At 36.3% G+C, this 27,496-nt stretch overlaps 1 protein-coding gene across 1 annotated transcript in view; it reads right to left on the bottom strand.

The window, feature by feature from the left end:
- Nucleotides 1-25,499, bottom strand: part of LOC149537664 (uncharacterized protein At5g02240-like) — a 113,734-nt gene extending 88,235 nt beyond the window's left edge. The window contains exons 1-2 of the mRNA XM_089799004.1: nucleotides 25,405-25,499; nucleotides 25,225-25,309 (exon numbers count right to left, since the gene is read on the bottom strand). Of these exons, the coding sequence (XP_089655130.1) occupies nucleotides 25,225-25,309; nucleotides 25,405-25,464 (145 nt within the window). The 5' untranslated portion in view covers nucleotides 25,465-25,499. The remainder of the gene's footprint in view (nucleotides 1-25,224; nucleotides 25,310-25,404) is intronic.
- Between the last annotated feature and the right edge of the window lie 1,997 nt (nucleotides 25,500-27,496).

Here is a 27,496-nt window from a genome sequence, read left to right as displayed (position 1 = left end):
GGGGTGTGACACCATTGCCACTAAATTAAAAAAACTTGGAACCCTTCAAATATGGAGTTCGCTTCAAACACAGTATCAAAAATGAGAAATTGAAATCAGATTTTCTGATTATTACAATCAGACCATAAAGCATGCAACAAACACATTTGAATTTGACAAGAAAGAGCACATGCAAGTGTCAAAAACACCAATAATCAGTATTATAAACTTAACCAATAAATAACTTGCGTGAAGTTGTCACATTAAGGAGATTTCAGACCTCCGGACAGTTTGATTTTAACACATAATCACACCACAGCTGAAAATAACACTACAAACCAAATACTTGAAACCCACATCTATAAATTACATGTATTTCATCACTCCAGAACAAAACATTCCTAAAAGCTTCAAGAACGCTGAAAACTCTGCAGCTATGAGAGCCGACCAGCTAGGGTGGGTCTTTCACCACCAAAACCAGCAATCCAAAAGAGAGTTATCATCTTCAATCAGTCAAAAACATGAACTCTAAAATCATTCTAGTAACATAATATTAGATATCAACTTCAGCATGCCAAATGAGAACCTCAATTTCTCTTTTATAATTTTTTTGAGCTATTTAGGAAAAAGTGTGTTGTTTTTTGCTGCTTTATCCAAAAAAAAAACTATTTTTGTTTTTCTGCAATTTTTGAAAAAAGTAATTTTTTTGTTTTTTCATTGCCTTTTCAAATAAGTATATTTTATTTTAATTTGCCATTCTTTCGGAAAGTACTCTTTTGTTTTTCACCACTTTTTCTAAAAAGTACATTTTTTTCTTTATCCGATATTGTTTTTTTAAAAGCCCTTTTTTGCTCTTTTTTACTGGGTGCAAGAAGAGGACATTATAGTCCTCCCTCCCCAATATTGCTTGCCCTCAAGCAATCGCAACTCTACATGATTTAAATTTTAAACTGTACTCACTCTCCAAAATAGCATCCTCCACTCAAGTTCTTCCACTTCACTAGGTACTCCCTAGTAATCCTCTTTTATAAAGCACACTATGAAATCAATCATTGTCTGCAGAATCAATATCTGCTTGCCTTCCTCATCCAAAGGAGGCAACTATGTAGAAGGAATCACATTAATACAAAGGAGGGGCAACTATGGAGAAGGAATCTGGTAACAAGTTAACACATACGAGAATGTATAGTAACAAAAAGGAATGTAATGCAACACAAAGTATCAGAGAACTTGCCAGGCCTTCTTCATTAATATCAGAAAATGTTTACAGCCATATGTGTACCAGACTCACAATGCCAACACAATTATTACTCCACGATCATCATCATTCTCAGACTCAAGTACATGACATACATAATTGCCGAAAGGGTACGAATACCAACCGCCGTGACAGACTCAAACTATTAACCCAAACTACCTAACCTTCAGACACACTAACAACAAACATGTAATTTTACCGACAACATTTGAGGTGAGATATATGAAAAACATTATGTATCTTGCTACTCTTTGGTACCTCAAGCTCATAAGAAACCTCTCCAATCCTCTTGGTGACTCTAAAAAGGTCCATAGAAACAAGGCTTGAGCTTCTCTAACCCACTTAATTTGAGAGTGGATTGCCTATTGGGCTGCAATCTCCAATAAATCAAGTCTCCTACCTCAAATGTTAACTCAACACAATGTCAACCAGCAAACAGCTTTTACTGATTTTGAGCACAGTGTATATTTTTCTTCAAAGATCACATAATTTCCTAACTATCCTGAAGGAGATCTTTGGCTCTAGGTACTCTACGACCACCAAAAAGTAAATCAGTGAAGCCAGGATGTTCATAACCATATAAGGCCATAAAAGTAGACATTTTAATAGTTATATGAAAAGTGGGGTTGTAAAACAGCAGCCCTACTCTAACCACTTAACCCACACTTCTTCTACCCTGAAACATAAGTTTGTAGGTAGCCTTGCACCCATTTATTAATGATCTCTACCTACCTATTAGTTTGAGCCTGAGGGTGATAACTAGTGCAAGGAATCAATTTAGTACTTCAAATCTTGAACAACTAACACAACAAACTCATAAACTTGTTGTCCTTATCGCTAATGATGCTCTTAGGTGCCCCATGGAGTCTGGACAGCTTTTTGAAGAACAAATCTGCACAACTGAACTGTTGTATACGCTACTGAAATAGCAAAAAAAATAAGTAAACTTAATCACTCTATCCACTACCACAAAGATACAATACCCTTGCACCTTGGTAAGCCATGTGATGGAGTTAATTGAAATACTTTCCCACTTTTGAGTAGGAATAGACAAGGGCTGGAGTAGACCAGCAGGATAAGTGTGTTCATTTCTATTTTGTTGACAAACATGGCACTCCCCAACATACCTAAGGATGTCACCTTTCTTACCTTTCCATGAGAATCTCTCACAAATCTGCCTATCCAGCCATTGGAATGTGATGAAATGTCTTTGAAAACTGATATTTAGATCTTAGTTTCAAGTACAAACATTATTTTATCCTTGTAGAAAGTGAGACCCTCCATTACCTTGTTGTGCCATAGAATTGTTAGCATGAATGCTAATGATATTCCTATGGGGGATTATTCTAGCATTTGGGAGATTGTTTGTGTGTTCATATGTTGCATTCATGGCAGTATTTCTCATTGATGTCAACATACTGAAGACTGATAGAGTAGCAGACAGAGAGTGAGACCATAAGATAGAGGATTAAAAATGAGGTCAAGCATAGTTGAGGACATATTCTACAGAATGTCTTGATGCTATGGTAAAGAGCACATGTGGGGAAGTCGAAGATTGGTAATATTTATGCAAGATTTACAGAAGACAGTACACAGACTGAGTTCCTGAAAAGTGGTTTCTAGTAATTGAGTTATATCTCCTAACACAGATAAAATTTGCTTGAGCGAAGTTGTATAGAGATAGAAGACATCCTAATGATGACATCAGTGAGTGCACAAAGTCTGAGGTCGCAAGTCTGAAAATTTGTAAAGATTGTGAGCCGACAATGTTATACAATTATAAAAAGATGAATGTAACGTGCATTGTTTTATCTTAATGAGGTCCTATTGTAGCTGTAAATTGGGAAAGCCTCAAGGCCGATTCAATGAATTAATTTGAGGACTTGGTATAAAAGAAAGTTATTTTCCTTGTGATGATGTGTGAAATGATGAATGCGATGCTTTTGAAATAGAAAGCTAATTGTAAGTGTGAAGTACATGCAAGTAAGCAATCTAAGGCATTATTGTGATGCAAGTTTGCAGATCTAGTATTGAGATCCGAGAAGCACTTAGTGAAGCAGAGGCACAGTAAATGAGAGTAGTGACTACATTTGGCAAAGAGTGCTAGTAGACAATTGATCATTTGCTATTGTTTTGAAAGGAATAATACAGAGCCAGTTGAACAGTGAGTTCGGTGGTCTTGCCCTTGAAGCTATTTGAACAATGGGTCCATCTGCCTTCCACAACTCCTAACAGGGTTGGAATCTACTCACAGGGATTCAAAGTCTCCTAACAGGGACTGATATGTACTAAATGTATTTCATTTGCTCCTAACAGAGTCCATCCTATTACAAGAAATTTATTTATTAGTACATCATTTTGTGGGTAGCATCCCCACTAGGGTTTTCCCTCTGATCAATAGTTTCCCTAGTTAACATATCTAGTGTTATTGTGTATGGTTATCTTCTTATGGTTGTTGTTTATATTGATCACATGTTTAAGAATTAATAAGGTTAATAAAAGTTGTTTTGATCAGGTAACTGATTCACACCCCCTCCCCCCCCCCCCCCAGTTATCTTGGTGGACTTTACTTTCTAACAAGAATAGCATTGGCAAAAGCATTCCTTGCATAATCAGCTTGCACTTACTCCTTCCAATCTACTGCAATAAGCTACTATGTTCATCTTTCCTTTGACATATTCATTGTAATAACCACCCTTGATTTTTCCCCTTTGAAACATATGTAGCACTATAGAAACTAATGTAGAATAACTGCTGATTGTTAGCTTCTAAAAAATGCAAATACATAAACTAACAAATGCAATGCTCACAACAGTTAATGATATGGAGTGGGGATTTGAATTTGGAACCACCATCACTCAATCAATACAAATCATAGATGGAAGAAAGAGCCTTTTGATGCAGCTCAAGGAGGGAGAATCCCCAATGGAGATGTCCAATCCATGCAGCAATGACTCACACAATGGAAAAGCAACAAAGCTACAACTGAAACAACAATTGTATTATCAAGGAGTATCTTATTACATCAGATAGACAACAAACATGTTAGGCTGTAAGGCCTTCCTAGTTATGGCCCCTACAAAGGAAATCAAACTCAGATCTTCCTCACAATCCCTTAGGACCCAAGAGCTACCTTCCTCTCGTGCTCATGCCCTAGATACCTCATTACATTACATTTATACACAAACTTCAACAGGTCAAAGTGTCGTTTGTCGATCATGCTTTCTAGCGTGTACAATCTTGGCATCATTAAGAGAACTTGTTGTGAATCATTGTTCTATTATCGCACATCATTTGGTCTCTTGTTGGTTGAGTTATTGGTATTTTTCTCTTGGGAAGCGTGAACTTAATTGGAACTTGGAGCAATGATTGGAATTTCGATTGTGTGATGATTGTTCTTGTGCACGATGATTCATGGCTCTTCGTGGTGATTCTTGGATCCATATATGGACCTATATCTTGGCTTGCACATCCTTATATGCTTGGTTGTTTGACTGCTCATCTTATCTTTCGGGTTCAGACCTATTTGTGTAACACATTTTATTGTTATTAGGAAAAGCGTTTCTTTCTGGGGTTCATCCAAACCAGCTAACACGAACAAAACTTCACTAAATGATGCAAGATAGTCAACCTAAAATGCTCCTACATCGAACACCCCAAGTAACAAAAGATGTTTCAAAGAAGGAATTATGAATATCTTGCAAGATTCAAAACATGAATCCCATGCTCATTCCGGATCCACAAGTCTTCTTCATCTGCAACCTAAACATTCTATTTCCTACCCTTCTTCAAGTTCAAAAAATCATTTAGTCTGAAATTCCCTTCAAATTTCTCATTAGCAACAAGTAACAATTGGTTCTACCTCCATAGTTCATTCCTTACACAGTATAGGTAACCCTATTACAAGTGTCTTGCTTCCATCAAAACCATTTTACCATTAGATATTTCCACAATATCCTTTTGCATTCTACTAACAGCTTTGCAATCTTGTCCTGCACTCATTGTTGTCACCATCCTTCGAACTAACGAGGTCAAAGATGCCAACTATGCCTTGACCGCCTCAAGTTCACCTAGAATATCCTTTTCCTTAATTGTCTCCTCAACTTTCAAAGTCTCATGCTTGAATTTGTTGACCAAGAAAATCCTAATGACTCCACATCTACTATCCCCTTTGTCCTACATAGGTAACAACTTATGTTTAGCACCTCTTTGTCTTACCACATAAGTGTTTGGATGTCCATCAAACACCACATGCCTATCAAATTGTCATGGTCTTACTAACACCAGATGTCAAGCATCCATTGGCAATGCATCACACCATATTTCATCATAATAAGCTCCAATCTTGAAACTAACTAGGCATTGCACATCACCCTAGCCTTAGAATCATCTTGTAACCAACCAGATAAGGACTTGGATGTCTTCTCCTTTCCAACTTCAGTTTACTAACTATTTCCTCAAAAACAATGTTACCAAGATTGCCACCATCAACAATAACATTACTTACCTTATCCTTGCATATGCATATGGTCTTAAACAAGTTTCTTCACTACATTGATTCTCCAATGTATGCAGCAACTCTTCTATCGATTAGGACTTCACCTTCCTCAGCAACATTCAATGTATCTTCCTCTAACTTAGTCCCACTATCCAATTGTGCAACTCTTGTATTAGGACACTCAAAAGCCCTATGACCTGTTTCACTACACTAAAAACAAGTACCCTTGAATTCACCTCTTCTTTATCTACCATTGTAACCTTTAGTGGTCTAACTGTTGCTAGATCCCTCACCAGTCTCTTGAAGAATATCCACCACATAACTCCCAAAAGATGATGTACTAGTTTTACCACACTTGTTCCGGTTACTCTGTCTTCCTTCAAATCTTTTGTTCAGCTTTTCTTCAATCCTCAATGTCATTTGATAAGCATCACCAATGGTTGTTATCTATATTGTGAGTAACTGCTCTTGAATACTAGGTTTCAAACCAAAGATGTACCTAGCAACCTTTTCCTTATCAGCTTTAGAATGACCAACCCTAATCATGATCCTATAGAACTCCTCAATATACTCTTGTACTCATTTGTCAACTTGCTTCAATCCCTGCATCTTCTTGAACATTTCCAATTCATAATCAACTAGTATGAATTGTCTTTTCAACTTTTTTACCATCCTATCACACGTTTTTCAAACAACCAAGCATATAAGGATGTGCAAACCAAGATATAGCCTATAAGTCCACACATGATCCAAGAATCACAACAAAGAGCCATGAATCATCACACGCAAGAATAATCATCACATAATCGAAATTCCAAACATTGCTCCAAGTTCCAATGAAAAAAACACTACCCAAGAGTATAATACCAACAACTCGACCAATAAGAAACCAAATGATATGCAATCATATAACAGCGGTCCACAATAGGTTCTCTTCACGATGCCAAGATCGCACAGGCTGGAAAGCACGATCAACGAATAGCACATTCGATCATCCAGTTTGGCTAACATGAACAAAACTCCACCAAATGATGCAAGTTTGACCATAGATGCCCCTACATCACCTTGGCTGATAACCAATGAGAGGGAGCCAACCTTCACCTCTTTGTGAATACAAAAGATAAATTGCAGCTACTAAGTTAAATAGGGTCTTGACACCATCGCCACTAAACTAAAAAATCTAGTATAAGGAAAGTTGAAACCCTTCAAATATGGAATTAGCTTCAATCACAATATCAAAAATAAGACATTGAAATCAGAATTTCTGATCATTAAAATCAGGCCATATAGCATGCAACAGAGTCACTTGACCTTCACATGAAAGGGCATGTGCAAGTCCCCAAAACCCCAATAATCAGTATTCTAATGTAACCAAAGAAGACCTCACATGAAGTAGCCCAAATGAGGAGATTTCAAATTGCCAGAAAGCCTGAATATAACTCAAAAAAGAAATATTGCTCAGCTTAAAACCAAACTACACAACAAATACTAGAAATCGACATTAGAAAAATGGGAAAACTACATCACTCCAAAACAAAAACCTTCCTGACAACTTCAAGAACACTAAGAACCCTGCAACTATGAGCGCCAACTAGCTAGGGTGGGGTTTTCATCCCCGGAAACAACAACTTGAAAGAGGGCTATCATCTTCAATGAGACAAAAACACAGTCTAACCCGAGTGCGCGCACCCTAGTCAAAAACCCGAAGCACCCGATGCACATACGCACCTTGTGCGGGTGCGTCGTGCAACCGAGTACCCCTGTCGACCGGAAAAGCGTCGTCGCACCTCAGCCACACCAATCAACCACCTGAGGGGGACACAAGACTCGAGTGCGTCGCAAGTGCTGAGGTGTGGGGGTGCGCGTGAGGTGCTCCCAGGGTGCTCGCGGGGTGTGGCCAGCTGAATGGCCCCCAAAAAGTTATAAAAAAAGTACTTTTTGCATTTCTTTTTTAATTTGTTTTTTAAGAAAGCTAACCTTTGGAATGATTAGGACTTCGGTATAAGGGATGGTTAGAGAGCGCTTGGGATGATTCCATTCTCGTTATTGACATTTTGTCATTTTGTTGATTGTACTCACTTTGATATGGCTATGATACATTATTTCATTTCACTGTTTCATGTTACTTGGCTCAATGTCATCATGAGCATCTTTATGATATATGATATTCATATTTGAACAATGAATTTTGAATTTTGCATCTTGAACTAAGTTAATTTGTTAAATGGTCATTGGTAATGGTTATGAAGTTTCAAGTTTCAAGTTTGAACTTATGGTTTGTGAATCGCATTTCAATTTTCTCTATTCAACTATATTTGGTATGTTATATAATATATTGAAGTATCATTTCATAATTAGCGTTTTTAGGCATATATATATACTATGCAACCCCCTCCCCCCACTGTCCCCATATTGAGGCCCTTTTTTTCCCACACCCGAAACTCCTCCCGACGTCCTCCCGCACCACCACACCCCTGCGCCAATGTAACACTGCAAAAACATGAACTCCAAAATCATTTCAACGGCATAACATTAGATATCAACTTCAACATGCCAATGAGAGCCCTAGTCTCTCTTTTATAAGTTTGAAAAACTATCAAGCAAAAAACATTTTTCATTTTGCCGCTATTTTTTTTTTAAAAAGCTCTTTCTACATGTTTGCAATTTTTTTGGTAAAGTGTTTTCTTTTTCTTTTTCAGTGCTTTCAAAAAAAAAAAAACTTTTTGTGCTATTTTTTCAGAAGACAATTTTGTTTTTACTGTTTTGCTACTTTTCTGAAAGTAAAAATCTGTTTTTTATATTTTTCTGGAAACGTTTTTTTCTGCTTCTTTTTGGACTAGGTGCAAGAAGGGCACATTACAACATATTGTCTTGAAAACCAGTTGCTTCTACAAAAACATAAAAGGTGTTAGAGGAATTTTATTCAAAATCACTTACAATTATATTTTTAACACTGTGCAACACTGTTTTGCTAGCATACAGCCAGTTAAAATAATTTCTAATCATACAAAAATGTAGTCACGGGACTTTGAGTGTTTTGACACATAGTTTGGAATACATGTAATGAGAACAAGCCATTTGGCAGAGTACCTAACATGTGTATTAAACCTAAAATCAATGAGAAGTCCTACCCTTCTTTGCTTTCCCCATCATTGTCTCTTTTGTGTTTATGTTATATTCTATGTGTGCCTGATGAATTATTTCATATTCTCTTTCTTATCATTTATCGAACAATGATTTTTTTTACATATAATATTCATTAAAATTGCTCAGCGCTTCATTATGCAGATTGAAAAATTGCAATAAAGCATTAGCAATGTTTCTGGTGCACGTATATCTTTCTTGAGCCTGTCCTTGCCAAGAGAAATAGAAGTCTGGTTTGGAAAGAAGCTGAGAAACTAATAAGACATATAGAACTTTCAGAGGGTGCTTTTAAATTCCATTGAAAAGGCTTCTCAAACTTCATCTTACGAGTAGGAATAACATTTTTTCTCATATAATTGGTATGACAATCGGACTTCTATGTAGAACAAATTTTAATATTCCTTGCAAGGACAAAGTTTCTCAGTCCTGAAAAATGAGCTTATATTTGATGTTTGGAGGACTAAGGTTTGGTTCAAATATCAGACTATTAGCTGCTAGCATATCTAGGGCACCATTTGTTAAAAGGTTTTTTAAACTTTCCTGTAAAGCTGTTTGTTAAATGCCAGGTCAAATAAAGGAGATGTATACAACAAGAACATGACATGAGGAATAAATCAGAATTAAAAACACAAAGCATCAACGACATGAGAAAATAAACAGTTATTTAGAATATATAAGTGCACAGAATTAACTGATTGTCAGCACCGAGAACTAACAAAGGAAAGGCAAGCTAGTTCTAGGAAACAAATATAGAATGAGTATCAACAAGGATAAGAAAAGGGCTGAAGACAGATGAGGTTGTGTAAAGCATAGCATGTAGACAGAATGAGACAGAGAATGGGCCAAACTTGACAAAAGGGAATGAATAGATGACATTAAACACAAAGGAAGTTCAAAAATGAGTGTTACTGAGATTAGCAAATGGATATGGAATGAAGAGATGACACATTCTGAACTCAACTACTCAAGCAAATATGCACTAATGAGTTACCTTAAGCTACCTCCTTGCTAAAATCATCCCAGCAACACATTGGGCATGCTTCCATTGTGAGGCCTAGATGGTTTGTGTTGTCCTTTGTAACAATATTTTACTGGCTCCCAATGTTGATGATGACAATCCCTTCACCCAACACTTGGTACTGGAAAGCCACTCTTGATTTTTGGCACAATGGCATGAATAGGTATTGATCGGCCAATTTCAAGTTGTTGGAACATCTAGTGATTTTCTCTTCATGAATTGCAAACTTTGAATTTAACACACTTGCAAAATATTTTGTGCATAGCATCCTTCATTCTCTTGGAATTCAAGACTTGGTATTAGACTATCCCTTCACCCAAATGCTTGACTTACTGTTGAAACTCTTTGATCTAAACTAAACAAAACCAATTTGTATGTGCTCTTAATACTATGAAAGGACAATCATGCATAACTATTATTTACTGAGAAACCAGCAACGAGATCTAGTGAGAGGAATAAACTTATTACCTCTAATACAAATGGCTGATTTCAAGCCAAGGAGATGCAGAGCAGAAAATTTCACGAACAAAGGAGAGTGTCTACTTAATAAACATACAATTATGTTGAATGTGCTATATAAATACAAGAACAAATGTAGTGGTATTACACAAATAGTAACAAAATCTGCTTGTATTCCAATAGTTTTAACCTCCTTGGTAGTTCCTTGAAGAGGAACATGAAGTGTTGCTTGAATGAGGGATACCCACCCCATTAGGGACGTGGCTGTCTTGTAATGCTTATAGAGCTCGACATTATGACAATCATCACTGAATCATAACATTGCCCTGCCCACCCCAATAAGCCATTTCATCCGGAGGACTGTCACATTAAGAATGTTCCATATGATGAGACTCTCTGAAGTCAACATGTATCTTTTCTTCACATGATGTCTATCAAAATTCAGAGATATAAAACAATAATTACAATCGATTACATGAACAAATATTTAAGATATCTGTTTGTATTCCGATTGTTTTAGGTTCCTAGGTAGTTGCTTGAAAAGAAAGGCAAAGTGTTACTTGATATGAGGGATATAGACCCTATTAATGATATCACTTTGTCTTCTAAGCATGTGGAGCCTGACATGTTAACAATCATCACTGCACCTGTAGTTTAACCTGCTCACCAAAATAAGCCAATCCTGAGGAGGAATTTTATAGTATTAAGAATATCGCATATGATAGAGACTTTGTGGAGCCAGCATGTGTCTTTTCTTCAATTGATGCCTACCAAACTTAACAGATGAGAAGAACATAATTACAATAAATTACACAAAAAGATCTGAAAAAAACTGCTTGTATTCCAGCTTTTTAATCTTTAGCTTCTTTGGCAGTTGCTGTAATGTCCCATTTCTGAAATAGTATTTAATAATAAATAATAATAAAATTAAACTATAAAAATAAATAAAAAGATAAATAATAATAAAATAAGGTTATTAAGGTGAAGAGGTTGGACTTTGGTTAGAAAGTGTCTCACAATGGTGAGACTCCACAATTTCTGAGAGCTGCTCAATATTTTTAAAGGTTGCAAGCGGTGGAGTCAATTAGTCAGAATCGATCAATGACATCGATTGAGATTATTACACATCGTAACCAACATCAAGGCAAAGATACCATTAACTAATGACAATCTAAGGGCCAGTAATCAAACAAGAACTCACTACAATAATCAACAGCGCTACACAATATCTGTAAGAAATGATTCATAAAAGCAATCTATGTTCAACATGCCTATCTGTATCAATGATTAAGAGAGGACATCAGATAGCGATTATCATTGCTATAGCCTGTTAGCATTATGGTTTGTCATTGATGTCAACCTTTTCTGGTGTGGCATCAATTCTTATCTGCAAGGATTTATTTGTTGTTGTTTTGACTGATGGACACTGATTGAAGAAGATTTATTGATTGATGACGAAGATTTGAAAAAGAGGATTGAGAAGGTTACTGAGGTTATGATGTTGATTGAGGAAAAAGGTTTTTTTCCATAAGGCTGGAATGTGTAGGAAAGAGTACGTGAAGAGCTTATTAAAGGATCTCTTAAGATAATGGATACTTGTGGCTCTGGATGTAATGACTGATAACTTTAAATATTTCTCTATCATTTGGACAAATTCTCAAACTAATTGTTTGATAAAGATATTTTGTACTGATTGGCTCACAGTAAGGTTAACTGTCACATGGTTTGAATAGGCTTGGAGATTGACTTGCATTGCTCCGCAAAAGAATTTCATGGTTTGCAGCTTGGAGGACTTGGTAAGATGGTTTGTCTGATGTTTCAGTTCAGATATATTTCATTGCTTTCCTCCACAAGTGAAGACCTGTTGTCACATGCACTATTTGTTCTCTGTGTTGGTTTTTGGTTGACTCAACTACTTGCAGTAACTTGATTCATGTTGATTGGGTCCGGAAATAGGTCAAAGGGAGAGACAAAAGGCAATGCTGCTTTGACTATGGCGTGTCATGCTTTGGAAGGTGTCCCATGTGTTGGAGAATGCTTTTGAGCCAACCAATAACCTGTTTTTAATGTATTTTCACACGTTACCTTTTGGTCCGGCTTTGGATATTGTTGTGATGCTTCTGGATAAATTTTATTTGATTGGAGAAAAATCTTTTCAGATATATCTGGGTCCTCTCTACTTCTTGCAATGGACCACCTTGTGCATTTTTTTCAAGGTGGCCAACTTTGTATCCGTGATGCCTATTTTCTCTCACTCAACTTGTTGGTTGTGTAGAGCATAGCATGTAGACAGAATGAGACAGAGAATGGGCCAAACTTGACAAAAGGGAATAAGTATATGACATTAAGCACAAAGGAAGTTCAAAAATGAGAGTTAGTGAGATTAGCAAATGGATATGGAAAGACAAGATGACACATTCTGAACTCAACCACTCAAGTAAATATGCACTAATGAGTTACCTTAAGCTACCTCCTTGCGAAAATCATTCTAGCAACACATTGGATGTGCTTCCATTGTGAGGCCTAGATGGTTTGTGTTGTCTTTTGTAATGATATTTTACTGGCTCCCAATGTTGGTGATGACAATCCCTTCACCCAACACTTGGTACTGGAAAGCCACTCTTGATTTTTGGCACAATGGCATGACTGGCCAATTTCAAGTTCTTGGAACATCTAGTGATTTTCTCTTTATGAATTGCAAATTGTGAAGTTTACACACTTGCAAAATATTTTGTGCATAGCATCCTTCATTCTCTTGGAATTCAAGACTTGGTATTAGACTATCCCTTCACCCAAATGCTTGACTTCTTGTCAAAACTCTTTGATCTAAACTAAACTAAACCAATTTAAATGTGTTCTTCTTAATACTATGAAAGGACAATCATGCATAATTATTATTTATTGAGAAACCAAGCAACGAGATCGAGTGAGATAAGATAAGATAATGATATTAATGTCCAACAAAATACCACCAAAAGGTCTATGGCACTGGAGGGTTACAACAATGAGGTTGGCAACAACAGGTGCACCCAACGGTGTCCGAAAACGAAAGCATACAACAAAATGAGAAGAAGAAAATAAATAGAGAGAGGCCAAGACAAAACACTAGGAGTCCTTTCTAAGCAAAAAGAAATCAATCATAGAAGGATAAGCCTGCCGATGGGAGAAGCTATGTTCTGTCTTTGAGAACTCGCAGAGGAGTGTCGCTGCTACAAATAGCCGGTACGGGATCTGACACATCTAGTAGATCTGGAATGACCAGAGGAGCTAGTAGAGCTAGACGACCTTTTCACACCACGCAAAGGAGATAATGGTGTGAAAAAGAGGTAGTAATGAGCTAAGTAGAACTATGTCGGCGAGGAAGTAGTGACTGTAGAGTGCTATCACGAAGCATAGTAGCCTCCTGAGGATAAAGTGCAAGACACCACTGATCATAGTAACTGAAGAAATCACAAAGAGAGAAACACTCCCAGATTAGACAGAAAAATCTTCCTCTTCTCTCATAGTAGATAGGGCAACGGAAAAGAAAGTGAGTCTCTGTCTCAGTCTCATCCAAAGTACACAGCTTACAGATCTGCTCTCGACTATCTATATGATGGTCAGTCTGAGCTCGAAAACGATGAGAACCAACTCTAAAGGACCCCAGGGAGATATGCAGGGCGTGAGACCACCACCGAGAAAAGTAGCTAGGACAAACAATAATCCCATCACAGATCTCCAAAACGTGCTCTGCATAAAAGGACATCCTCAGATGTAACCCACTAGGCGGGTTAATCCAGGTAGTGGCAATGTACTGTCTATAAATGTCAAGTCTGACACGTTCATTTAACTCCTATAATGAGGGGAGAAGATGAGGAGGGACAATCAGCAAGAACTAGTAAGGGGGGAGGCGGTCAATATCTATCCTAATCAATCCTAGCAAAGAAGAAGTCGGTGCATACCAACAGCGAGCTCAAGAGAGCTCAAGAACCAGAATTAGAACTCGCAATAGCAACCGAAGAACAATAAGCCAAGTAGGAGTACCGATCACGGTCACCAACGAAATCCACAAAACCACGTAGACGATGGAGGAACCAAATCAAATCAAAAATGGTCGCGAGACTAAAAGAATGAGCACTGAATTCAGCTAGAATGATAGTATGAGGAGTGAACCTATGACATCTAATGATGAGCCGCAAAAGCAATGTCTAAACCCGCTCAATCGATGCCCAATCAGAACCAAGGAGAGACGGGCCCCAAACTACAGACCCATAAAGAATTGTCGACCGCACAAGGGAGTCCAAGAGGGACAGCTTGGACAAGGTATCCTGAAAATGATATCTAAAGCACTGTTTCTCAAGCATAGCAAAAGAGCCCATACCATCGTTGACTCGGGGCTGAATCGTTGGTCTCATACTGAACCGCGGACCAGAAAACTTAACCCCCAGATATGTATAAGATGAAGTGATCTCAATCTCCTATCCCTAAAGAAAGAAGTGAAGATGGGAAGTCTTCAAGCAGTTAAAGATAATGACCAGAGTCTTACCAAAAGTTAACCACAAGCTATCGCTGGTCACAAAAGGAAGCCAAGCCATCAAGAAGCCTCTGTAAACTGTCTAGAGAGGAAGCAAGAAGAACCACATCATCTGCAAATAGAAGAATGGAGATCAAGACCTAGTGTAGATAGCAACCATCATCTAGGAGTGAAGACTTCAGAAGGAAGTCCTCATAAACTTATTACCTCTAATACGAATTGCTGATTTCAAGCCAAGGAGATGCAGAGCGGAAAAATTCACGAACAAAGGAGGGTGTCTACTTGATAAATATAAAATTATGTTGAATGTGTTATATAAATACAAGAACAAATGTAGTGGTATTACACAAATAGTAACAAAATCTGCTTGTATTCCAATAGTTTTAACCTCGTTGGTAGTTCCTTGAAAGAGGAACATGAAGTGTTTCTTGAATGAGGGATACCCACCCCATTAGGGATGTGGCTGTCTTGTAACGCTTATAGAGCTCGACAATATGAAAATCATCACTACACCATAACATTGCCCTGCCCACCCCAATAAGCCATTTTATCAGGAGGACTATGTGACATTAAGAATGTTCCATATGATGAGACTCTCTGAAGTCAAGTGTATCACTTGATGTCTATCAAAATTCAGAGATATAAAACAATAATTACAATCAATTACATGAAGAAATATTTAATATATCTGTTTGTATTCCAATTGTTTTAGGTTCCTAGGTAGTCACTTGAAAAGAAAGGTAAAGTGTCACTTGATATGAGGGATATAGACCCTATTAATGATATCATTTTGTCTTCTAAGCATGTGGAGCCTGACATGTTAACAATCATCACTGCACCTATAGTTTAACCTACCCACCAAAATAAGTCAATCCTGAGGAGGAATTTAATAGTATTGAGAATGTCACATATGATAGAGACTTTTTAGAGCCAGCATGTGTCTTTTCTTCAATTGATGCCTACCAAACTTAATAGATGACAAGAACATAATTACACAAAAAGATCTGAAAAAAACTGCTTGTGTTCCAGCTTTTTAGTCTTTAGCTTCCTTGGCAGTTGCTGTAATGTCCCATTTCTGAAATAATATTTAATAATAGATAATAATAAAATTAAACTATAAAAATAAATAAAAAGATAAATAATAATAAAACAAGTTTATTAAGGTGAAGAGGTTGGACTTTGGTTAGAAAGTGTCTCACAGTGGTGAGACTTCACAATTTCTGACAGCTGCTCAATATTTTTAAAGGTTGCAAGTGGTGGAGTCAATTAGTCAGAAACAATCAATGACATCGATTGAGATTATTACACATCTTAACCAACATCAATTAAGGAAAAGATACCATTAACTAATGACAAATCTAAGGGCCAGCAATCAAACAAGAACTCGCTACAATAATCAACAGCACTGCACAAGGGATATCTGTAAGCAATGATTCACAAAAGCAACCTATGTTCAACATCCCTATCTGTATCAATGATTAAGAGAGGAAATCAGATAGCGATTATTATTGCTATAGCCAGTTAGCATTATGGTTTGTCATTGATGTCAACCTTTTCTGGTGTGGCATCAATTCTTATCTGCAAGGATTTATTTGTTGTTGTTTTGACTGATGGACAAGATTTGGAGCTATGACATTGATTGAGGAAGAAGATTTATTGATTGATGAAGAAGATTTGAAAAAGAGGATTGAGAAGGTTACTGAGGTTATGAGATTGATTGAGAAAGAAGATTTGTTTCCGTAAGGTTGGAATGTGTAGGAAAGAGTACTTGAAGATCTTATTAAAGGATGTCTTCAGATAATGGATGCTTGCGTCTCTGGATGCAATGACTGATAACTTTAAATATTGCTCTATCATTTGGACAAATTCTCAAACTAATTGTTTGATAAAGATATTTTACGCTGATTGGCTATCAGTAAGGCTAACTGTCAGATGGTTTGAATAGGCTTGGAGATTGACTTACATTGCTCCGCAAAAGAATTTCATGGTTTGCAGCTTGGAGGACTTGGTAAGATGGTTTGTCTGATGTTTCAGTTCAGATATATTTTGTTACTTTCCTCCACAAGTGAAGATCTGTTGCCACATGCATTGTTTGTTGTCTGTGTTGGCTTTTGGTCGACTCAACTACTTGCAGTAACTTGATTCATGTTGATTGGGTTCAGATATAGGTCAAAGGGAGAGACAAAAGGCTATGGTGCTTTGGCTATGGCATGTCATGCTTTGGAAGGTGTCTCATGTGTTGAAGAATGTTTTTTGAGCCAACCAATAACCTGTTTTTAATGTATTTTCACACGTTACCTTTTGATCCAGCTTTGGATATTGTTGTGATGCTTATGGATAAATAATATTTGATTGGAAAGAGATCTTTACGGATATATCTGAGTCCTCTCTACTTCTTGTAATTGACCACCTTGTGCATTTTATTCAAGGTGGCCAACTTTGTATCCATGATGTCTATTTTATCTGACTAAACTTGTTTGTGTGTCCGATGAACAATTCACTATATATTTTGATTGTAATGGATGAGATGTGTAAGAGAGCATGTGAGGATAGCTATAAGGATTGCGAAGGTTTGCACAAACAGAAGAAAACTGGGAAGCTGTTTGGAGAATCAGATTCAAATGTCATTGCAATAGATCAAAAGTACAGTTATATCTTTTGTCAGTGAGTTTCTTCCTATTCGTTAAAAATTAGTTTAATCTTTGACAATTTGCCTAAATTGAGGACACTAAGTTCCTTGACTTCAAGCCTAATATATTGTAATCAAGTAATTTGATATAGTGAGTACTTCTCACTAGAGTTTTTACCCTATTAGCATGAATGCTGATGGTATTTCTATGGGAGAGTATCATAGCATTGTTGGAGACATGATTCAAAGCTTGTGTTGCATTCATGGCAGTGTTTGTCATTAATATCAACATTTACCTTATTCTGTGAAGATTACCAGAGTTATAGAGGAAGAATTGTTTGGTGCAATCAACGGTCAATGAGTTTGATTGTGCGCGATTGGGAACATATTTAGTAATGTCTGAGGATATTACAGTTAGGAGCGCAGACAGAAATCTGCAGATATGACAAAGTTATGCCATGCTTTATGAAGGTAGCTTTTAGAAAGAGTTTTTGAAAAGCAGTCACTGGTAAATTGATTATATCTTTTAACAGAGATATAATCTAATTAAGCGAGCTTAGAGGAAGGTCAAAGATATGATGAAGGTGCTATGCTCCAGATGGCAAAAATAGATATTCATTCTATGACCTTTGGAAAAGACTGTTCAGAAGATGTTCTCCATGAGCCGACTATGGATAATATCTTTGATGAAAGAGTATAATTGTACTGTAACATGTAAAGCAATATCTTAAAGATGTCCTATATTATTATTGTAAAATGGGAAAGCCTCAAGTCCGACTCAATACTTGTTTTAGGACTTGGTACAAAGGAGAGATTGTTTCCTTGGTTGTAATCATCAGTGAGATCATTTTATGGTTATGCAAACTTGGATGCGAATTTGTATTTGATCAGAGCAGAGATTGATCTTACTGTGAGCTTCAAAGGAACTGTATTGGCAAAGTAGTTGTTTAGTCAGTACAAAGATTTTGCATATGCTTATTTGGAAGATTGTCTAGTGAAGATTTTTTTTAAGGCTATTTGGACAGTGGGTTCAATTGTCCTCCTTTCAACTCCTAACAAGGTTGGAATCTCCTAACAAGGATTCAAACTCTCCTAATAGGGACTCATGTACTAATTGTATTTCATTGGCTCCTAACAGAGTCCATCCTTTCACAAGGAACTTTTATATTAGTATGTCATCTTGTGGGTATCATTCCCACCAGGGTTTTCCCTCTGATCAAGGGTTTCCCTAATTAACATATCTATTGTTTACATGTTTCAGAATTAATAAAGTTGTTGCGAGTTGTTGTAATTACATAACTGATTCACCACCCCTCCCACTTCCAATTATCTTGGGTTTTCCACATAAATTTGGTGTTCTTGTGTGTTGTAATTACATAACTGATTCACCACCCCTCCCCCTTTCAATTATCTTGGGTTTTCTACATAAATTTGGTGTTCTTTTGTGTTTATGTGTATCTAGAATCTTTGCTTTATCTTATGCCGATCAATAGATAAGATATTTCAGATTTGGGATAATATTATTAAAATCTAAGTGTGTTGATTCACCCCCCTCCCCCCTCCTTGCATTGGATTATGTTCAATAATTGGTACTAAAGCAAGCTTCCTATTGTGAAGGTTAACCACTTGAGGTAGATCTGATATGGCTAGTAACAAGAGTACTAAGGTACCTAAGTTGGATTGAACAAATTATCTCTTTTGGAAGAAAAGGACGGAGTCTCATTTGGTTTGATTGCCATATGGAGTTCTTAATGCAATCTGAAAGTGATATGATTTTGTTGTTGCAGGTACTCTTACTACTCCAAAAGAATGCAAGTCACATGAGAACAATGCTAAGGAAAGAAAAGCAATTATCAGTAGTTTGGGTGATTCGGAATCGTCGAAAGTTATGGGTTGCAAATCTGCATTTGATGTATGGGGAAAGCTTGCTAGTATTTAAGAAGTAAACAAGAAGATCAAGGAGATCAAGCTGCAGAATCTGAACTACAAACTCAAAACCTTGAAGATGTCTGATGATGAGACTATTGAAGGCTACCTCCATCAAGTAAATGAAGTTGTTAACTCTATGAAAGGCTCCACAATAGTGCTTGATGATAATGATGAAGTAGTTTGGAAGGTGAAGAGGACAATGACAAAACCTCACAAAGTCATGTTGACTGCTCTACAACATAGTCAAGATATGGATAAGTATACCTTGGATGACCTGTATGGTGTCACTGCTTTCAAGTTTCCTAGACTCAAGGAAAACCAACTTGAAAATAAAGATGCTACCTTCAAGGTACTCACAAAGAAGAAGATACTAATTTAGATGAGGAAGTAAACTTTCTTAGGAAACTGAAGAAAGGATCTGGCAAATATAAAGATAAGTTGCCCATCAAATGCTTTAATACTATATTGTTAAATGTTATGTAATGTCCCCACTGACTAGGACAAGAATACCTACAAAACCAATGTTAGAATCTATACAATAATAAATCAAGTTTCACTATTCTACCCTCTATCCTAACCCAACCTTAAAGACATCTCCACATCGGGATCAATAACCCTATGGAGGATCCTTAAATCCCCAGTTACTTCTCCATCATCTATGAAGTGCTCCCTTTAAGGTCCTTCTTGGAAGAGACATTCTCCATCCAGGGCCCTTGTCACATATGCATATGTTAACATCTACAAAATATTCTGGCCTTATAACCTTATTAAGATCACTCTCTTTCCAAAGGGACTCTCTTGATCTTAAGCTATTAACCATATTAAGATCACTCTCTTCCCTAAAACGGGGACTCTCTTGATCTTAAACCATTAACCATTAAGTCATGTGTGTTATCCATTTCGAATTCCACCTTTACATATACATATGTATATGCATAAATTATCCACAAGTATAATTCATTAATATAAATAAATTCATAAACATAATTAAACAAATATAATCCATAAACATACCTTTCTTACATTCCTCTTTGCTTGGTCCACGTGGCTCTATCCTTAGTCGTCCCTTCAATGAATTATTCCTACTAAATTATCTCAACTCTATATTTACTTTCTAAAATTCATCGTTTTTCTAATTATAAGGAAAAGATAAAATATATTTTTTGGTTTCTTCTTTTCCAAGAGTCACAACCTTTTATAATACAAATCCTTTGAAAAGTCACAACACTTCATAGTCATAATCTTTTCGAAAAGTCACAACACTTCGTAACTAAAATCTTTTGGAAAAGTCTCAGTACTTTATAATTACAACATTTTTTAAAAGTCGTAACTATTCATAATTATGACCCTTTTAAAGGTCCACATCCTTTCAATAACATTGATACTTTTTTAGAAAGTCACTTCCTTATTTTCTTCGTATTACTTTCGTCATCTATTTTTCCTTTTTGAACTCCTATCTTCTCCTCTTCTTGTTATCCCCTCTCTAAAATAATCTCCCCTCTCTTTTATATCTTAATTTTAAGGTGTCATGTCTATTTGTTAAATATCTCTTAACTTTTCATTATATTTAGTTAATTTATATTATTCTATGTTAAATTATTTTTATTTATTTACTTACTTATTTGTGTTTATTACTATTTATTATTAAATTCTATTTAGAAAGTTAACATACTTTCTACAATTTTGTCTCATGTCTTTAATTTAAATTTTTTTTTATTCTTTGTAATTTTTTTTTTAATTATATAAAATATCATAATAAATATTATTTCATTGATAATATAGATTTAATAATTATTACTTCCTATTTTTTTATTTTAGTATTAGTTTTTATACGACTTTATTATCATTATATATTTAATAACATTCTATTGTCTAATTATTATTAAAATTCTATCTTAAAACAAGGTTATGACATGTTATTTTAGAGAAGCTAGGAAGACTTCTGAAGTTGATGGAAAGAAGGAAGTAAATAAAAAGTCTAGCTGATATAGTAGACAGGATGACAGAGATAAGAATTATTGCACAATGGAATCTCATTTATCGAAGGATGGAGACAGGAATGACTCAAACGATGAAGTACTATTCTTGGCCATAAAGGATTAAGACAATTTCAGATCTGAAGAATAGAATAATGTTCTACGTGTTACAGAAGAATCCAGATCCTAGATCAATAATGTTACTGCTCAAATCACGTGAACGAAGACAGAAAGTATTTGTGCATCTTGAAAACTATGATAGGAGGTCATTTTCATTTATTGACAAAGGCTCAACACCTATTTGTGGTAAGGGAACTATCTCAATTAATAATAAGCATAAAGCTATTGATGTTTCTTACGTGAAAGGATTACCACAAGATCTTTTGAGTGTCAATCAGTTGTTTAACACGGGTTTTCAAGTCACTTTCCTTTGAGGAAGAAGTGAGATTAGAAATGAGTCTGCAAGACTTATAGTAAAAGGAATAAGAAATGGAAACATATATTATCTCAAAAGGAACAATGGAGGAAAGTGTTCCTTGGCACTGAAGAATGAATGTTGGTTTTGAGACAAGCGGAAGGGGCATATTAACTTCAACTATCTGATAAAGATCAATTTTTCAAATCTTGTAATAGACACGCCAAGAGTTACTAGACTTGCTAATACTACATGCATGGAATGGCAGATTACTAAAAAAAACCTGAACATATTAAAAAACAAGGTGTACTTGACTACAAGGCCCTTGGAGCTAATACACAATCATCTATGTGGACAAACTAGAACAAGGGCACTCAACAGTGGAATATACTTTCATGTTGCTTATTGATGATAACACTAGAATCACATGGATAAAATTCTCAAACAAGAAATATGAGGCTTTGGATAGATTTAAAATTTTCAAAGTTTGATTGAAAATTAAATGGATGTTGGGATTATGTACTTGAGATCTCATAGAGGAAATTTTACTTCATATGAATTTAATTCTTGAGAGATATGGGATTATTAGGCAATTATCTGCACCAAAAACCCCTCAAAAAAATAGAGTTGTTGAACAATAGGACAGGGATGTTGTTGAAATGGCAAGAACAATGTCAAAGATGTCAATTTGTCAAATGTCTATTGGAGGGATGCAATACACACTGTTGTTTACCTGATCAACCGAGTGCAAATCAAAGTTAATCATACAAAGACCCCTTATGAACTATGGTTCGGAATGACACCTACTGTCAAATATTTACTATCTTTGAAAATAAATGTTACATCAAAAGATATGAGCGAAATCTAGGAAAATTTGATCCAAGGTCAGATTAAGGCATTTTCTTGGGACACTCTACAACAAGCAAGGCTTACTAGTGCTACAATCTCAGATAAGAAAGTAGTAGGAAGTGTGAATGTCATAATCAATGAAGCATGGAATCAGACTACTTTTGAGTCCACGATTGAATTAGAATAGATTACTATTACACTGACAGAAGAAAGAAATAGTCCAGGACAAAAAGATTAGGACTTAGAGAATGAAGAGAAAGAATCAAAGACACCTACTGACAGACAACTATATATATGAGTATGCAATGATCATACTAAACTGATATTAGCTAAGTCTGGAAAATAAGGAATGTCAACTAAGCATAATTCGGTGACTTCTAACTTGCAACAATATCAATTAAGATATGACATGGCAAAATGATTATCAAAGTCAAAACCATTGATATAAATAAACAGTGATCGTTATAGTTGTCAAACATCCCCAACCAGTGACAAATTGATTTTATATTAAGTTAAGAGGAGACATGATAGTAATTAGTGATAACAAATATGAAGCGCCCACAAAAAATGCAATGTTTCTCTGAGTAGACAGCAATTAGTACATGTTTGGGAAAGGTGTGCATGAAGTGAAAGATTGTGGGGAAGAGAAAAGGACATATCCTTTAAGAGGCATCCATTCAAACAAGCATAGTATAAGAAGGGAGCCAATATCATTGAAGAATCAAATTTATTTATTGTATCTGATTCTCTAAGGAAGATATCAGAATGTAAGTCTATATCTGTTTACTGGCGAGCATGGGTAACAGCAAGTGTATGTTGTATTTACCTATGATTTAAAACTGCTTAATAAAATATTATATTTAAAAGTTATTAAGAGAAAGGACTAGTATATAGTCCAGAAGATATGCTGTAGCGCTGTAGCATTGGTATCAGTTTATAACTTTATATTAGTGAATCAAAAATACATATACCTATTATCTTGTAATGCTTGCGAAGCCCAACAATACCAATCATAGTTCTATCCATAGAGGTGCAAAGCTCAAAAGCTACATGCCTGTTGTTGCATTCTATTGCAACTATCTGCTTCCCACCTTGGATCCTCCAATACCCAGAAAACCCCAAATGCCAATGACTATTCCAACTTCGTTCCAGTATATATCTCCTTACTATTCCTTATCTGATGCCAAAACCAAGTATGAAGCTTTCTCCCAAATCCTTCAGAGGGCAGCTCTTGATTCGTTTCTCCATATTCTTCATCATTCTACACCTTCTCATTTCTGTAGCTCTCTTATTGTGTGTCATTGGTACAATCTAGATAAATCCATTCCTGGACATTATAATTTGTACAAGACATGACCCTACTTTCATACCCTCCTTGCATAAAACTGTAATCACTTGACACAATAATAAGCATCTTGCATCTACGAAGAGTTCACTGATGCCTTTTTTCCATTCTCCAAAAAACTTTTTCATATAGCCTTCTCTAGTAGAACACACCAACTCCAGACAGTGACCTAAGCAGCCTATGCCTGATATCATTACAGTTACTTAGACCATCGTATCATCCAAGTCCCTTCTCTACCTCCTTGGCAATGGATGCTGCAAACCCTCAGGTACTGCTGCTCCCATGGGACTCCTGCCTTACATACTTAAATATCCACAGCTGGCAAACGATAAAAAAACCATATTGAACTCGGACATATTCTGCTGTACTGTTTTCGGGGTTTGATTGTGTGAATTTTTTTCATCAATGTTTCAGATCACAATCCATGATCCATCATCGGGATGCAAGAGAACATAAGGAAAGTTGATGGATCACAGAGTGTATGATACAAAACATTGATGACAAGAACTCACACAGTCAAACCCAGAAAACAGCACAGCATTCTTATGGATTGCAGAAATCTCATAGCATTGCTCAAACATATTCCTCATTTCAAATTTTAAAAAACTGTAAATTGCAATTTCTTGAATGCTTTATATCCTGAACGCTATAGATGGATGGAATTTTATAAATTACAAGAGCTGGCAAAAATCTTAAAATATCATATAGATGAAATCATATTGATAATTTAAATTTTAGAAGAAGCCACATGAAAGGTAAACTTTCATGGTTTAAACCTTATAAATGGTCAAATATTTTTAATCCAGAAGCAACAATTTTTGAGAAGTGAGAATTTGTCTGTTTCAAATTCAGAAAAAAAAAAGCATCTATGGTCAAACATTCAATGCTTAAAACACTATAACTAGCAGAAAAGTAATTCAAATATCCAGGATTGACACACTTTCAGAATTCATGAGACTGCAGATAAAACCTAACGAAATTTTCAATTTGTTCACTGTACTTCTAAACGTGGTCGTAAATAACCAAATAAACGAATAAATTATCAGGCCGATTAAGACAATTTCTACAAATTGGCTGCAAATGGAACAGAAACAAAATCAATCTCGTTGTACAAGTGGCTTATACGGACTGTGGAAACCTTACTTCTATAAACTTCGAATCTTGCAAAAACTGAAGAAAACAGATCATAAAAGAGAAAACGAAATAATTCACCAAGAACTTTAGCTGCTTTCTCCCGGTTTCTGACGAGGGCATACACTTCATATCTTTCAGGGTTCCGAAGCAGTGCCTTCGTAACCTGTGCGGGACAGAGCATACACTATAAATATGCTCAGGAAAGCTTCAAATTCACTAAATTTGAATAAATTGCAGGTTTGTTTACAATGAATTTACCTCTAAACCGACTCCCTGTGTGCATCCAATTACCAAAACCTTCCGAAGCTGTGACTCCATTTTCCCAGTGAATGCAAAATGATTATGCCAAATCTATTTGATTTGAATTTGATTGACCAATATAAACCCATTCCGTCCACTTATTCCCCCAATCAAAATTCGTACAGAGTTGTTTATCGACGTATTATGTCAAATCTGTTTGATTTGAATTTAATTGAACAATGTAAACCCATTCCGTCGGCACCGGCTACGATGCAACATATTTGCACCGAGCCGCTGCCGGTCTACACGCCCTGCGCTAGCACAGTCAGCGAAATAATTGACGTTTTCAGGGAAATAACTCCTCTTGCCCCCGTGCAAAACATTTTTCTTCCCTTAAAAGATAATTTTTCACTTGGAAATTAACTCATACTTTGTTTTTTCTAACCAAATCTTCTCATACATTTTAGAGGTTTAGTTTAATGTCTGAAAACATAGATAATATTGTTTTTTGAATATTTAGATAAGATAAGACAAGATAATTTTATTAATATCCAATAAAATATCACAATGTGGGTCTATGAGATTGGAAGCTTACACCAAGAAGGTAGCAAACAAATGGAGCACCAAACGGTGTCTACAAAAGAATAAGTACAACAAATGAAGAAGAAAGTAGGACACATCATGGAAAATATTAGGTATCTGTCCTCACAGGAAAAAAGTCCAACAGCATCTAAGCTGGGTGGCTACCTGAGGCCCTGTGATGAGGTTGAGTGCTACGAGAGGAGTGTCGTTGGCGAAGAGGTCCCCCGCGGGGTCTCACAAATCTAGAATGGCCTGTGTTAGGAAAATTGTATGGTCGCTTCTCACCCCTAGTCAAAGCTAAGGGCGAGAAGAAGGTCGTAATAAGTTGTGCCTAGGTCTGACTCTTAGGAAATGATAGCTATAAAGTATGGTCGTAAAGTTGTAAGGACTCACAAAGATAGAGCGTAATGCAACGCTAATCTATGTACTTGAAAAAAATTGAGAGGTATCTGCAATCTCTAAACAGACAATAAAATCTCCCTCTAATCTCGTAGTATATGGGGCATCTAAAAAGTAAATAGATCTCAGATTCTGCCTCTGCTAAGGTACAAAATCTACACACCCGATTCTCTATAACAATATGGTGATCGACTTGGATTCGGAGTTTATGCAAGCCCACTATGAAGGAGCAAAGGGAGATATGCAAGGCATGTGTCCAATATTTGTGTAAGTACTCAGAGTGTACAATCATCTCATCTTGAATATCTAAGAAGTGCTTGGCATAGAAAGCCATCCTCAAACAAAGTCCCCCTAGAGGATCAACCCAAGTCCATATAATATATTATTTGTAGATGTCAAGTCTAACATGCTCATTCAAGTCCTACCAAGAGGGGAGTAGATGAGCAAGAGCGGTCCAATGAGAATTGGTAGGGAGGGAGACAGTTGACGTCAATCCTAACTAAACTCAGCAGGATAGTAGCCTGAACATACCAACAGCAGGCTCTGGTAATCAAATCGGAGTCAGCAATAGCAACAGAGGAGCAGCAGGCTAAGTAAGGGTATCTATGTTGGTCTTCAACTGAGTCTACAAAGCCATGAAGATGGTGGAGAAACCAAATCAGGTCAAAAATGGTTGTAAGCCTGAAAGGGTGAGCTCCAAATTCAGCCAAAATAACACTGTGGGGGGTAGATCTATGACATCTAATAATCTAACAGAGGAGCAGAGTCTAGGTGTGCTCGATCATGGCCCAATTTGAGTCTAAAAGGGAAGGACCCCAAACCACCAAACCATAGAGCATTGTGGGTCTTACTAAGGAATCCAAGAGGGATAGCTTAGACAATGTGTCCTGAAAGTGGTGTTTGAAGCATTGTCTCTCAAGCATGGCAAGGAAACCCAACCCTTTCCTGATCCGAGGTTGAATGGTTGATCTCAAGCTGAAACAAGATCTAGAAAACTTAACCCTAAGGTATGTGTAAGATGATGCAATCTCAACTTCCTAACCCTGGAAGTGAAAATGGAGATGTGAGATCTTTAGACTGTTGAAGACCATAACGTGAGTCTTCTCAAGGTTCACAACCAGATGTCTCA

The sequence above is a fragment of the Cupressus sempervirens genome, chromosome 9 (assembly GCF_028749045.1).
Source record: "Cupressus sempervirens isolate cs-2001-9-10 chromosome 9, ASM2874904v1, whole genome shotgun sequence".
NCBI lineage: Eukaryota > Viridiplantae > Streptophyta > Pinopsida > Cupressales > Cupressaceae > Cupressus > Cupressus sempervirens.
This window is presented reverse-complemented; position numbering and strand designations above follow the sequence as displayed.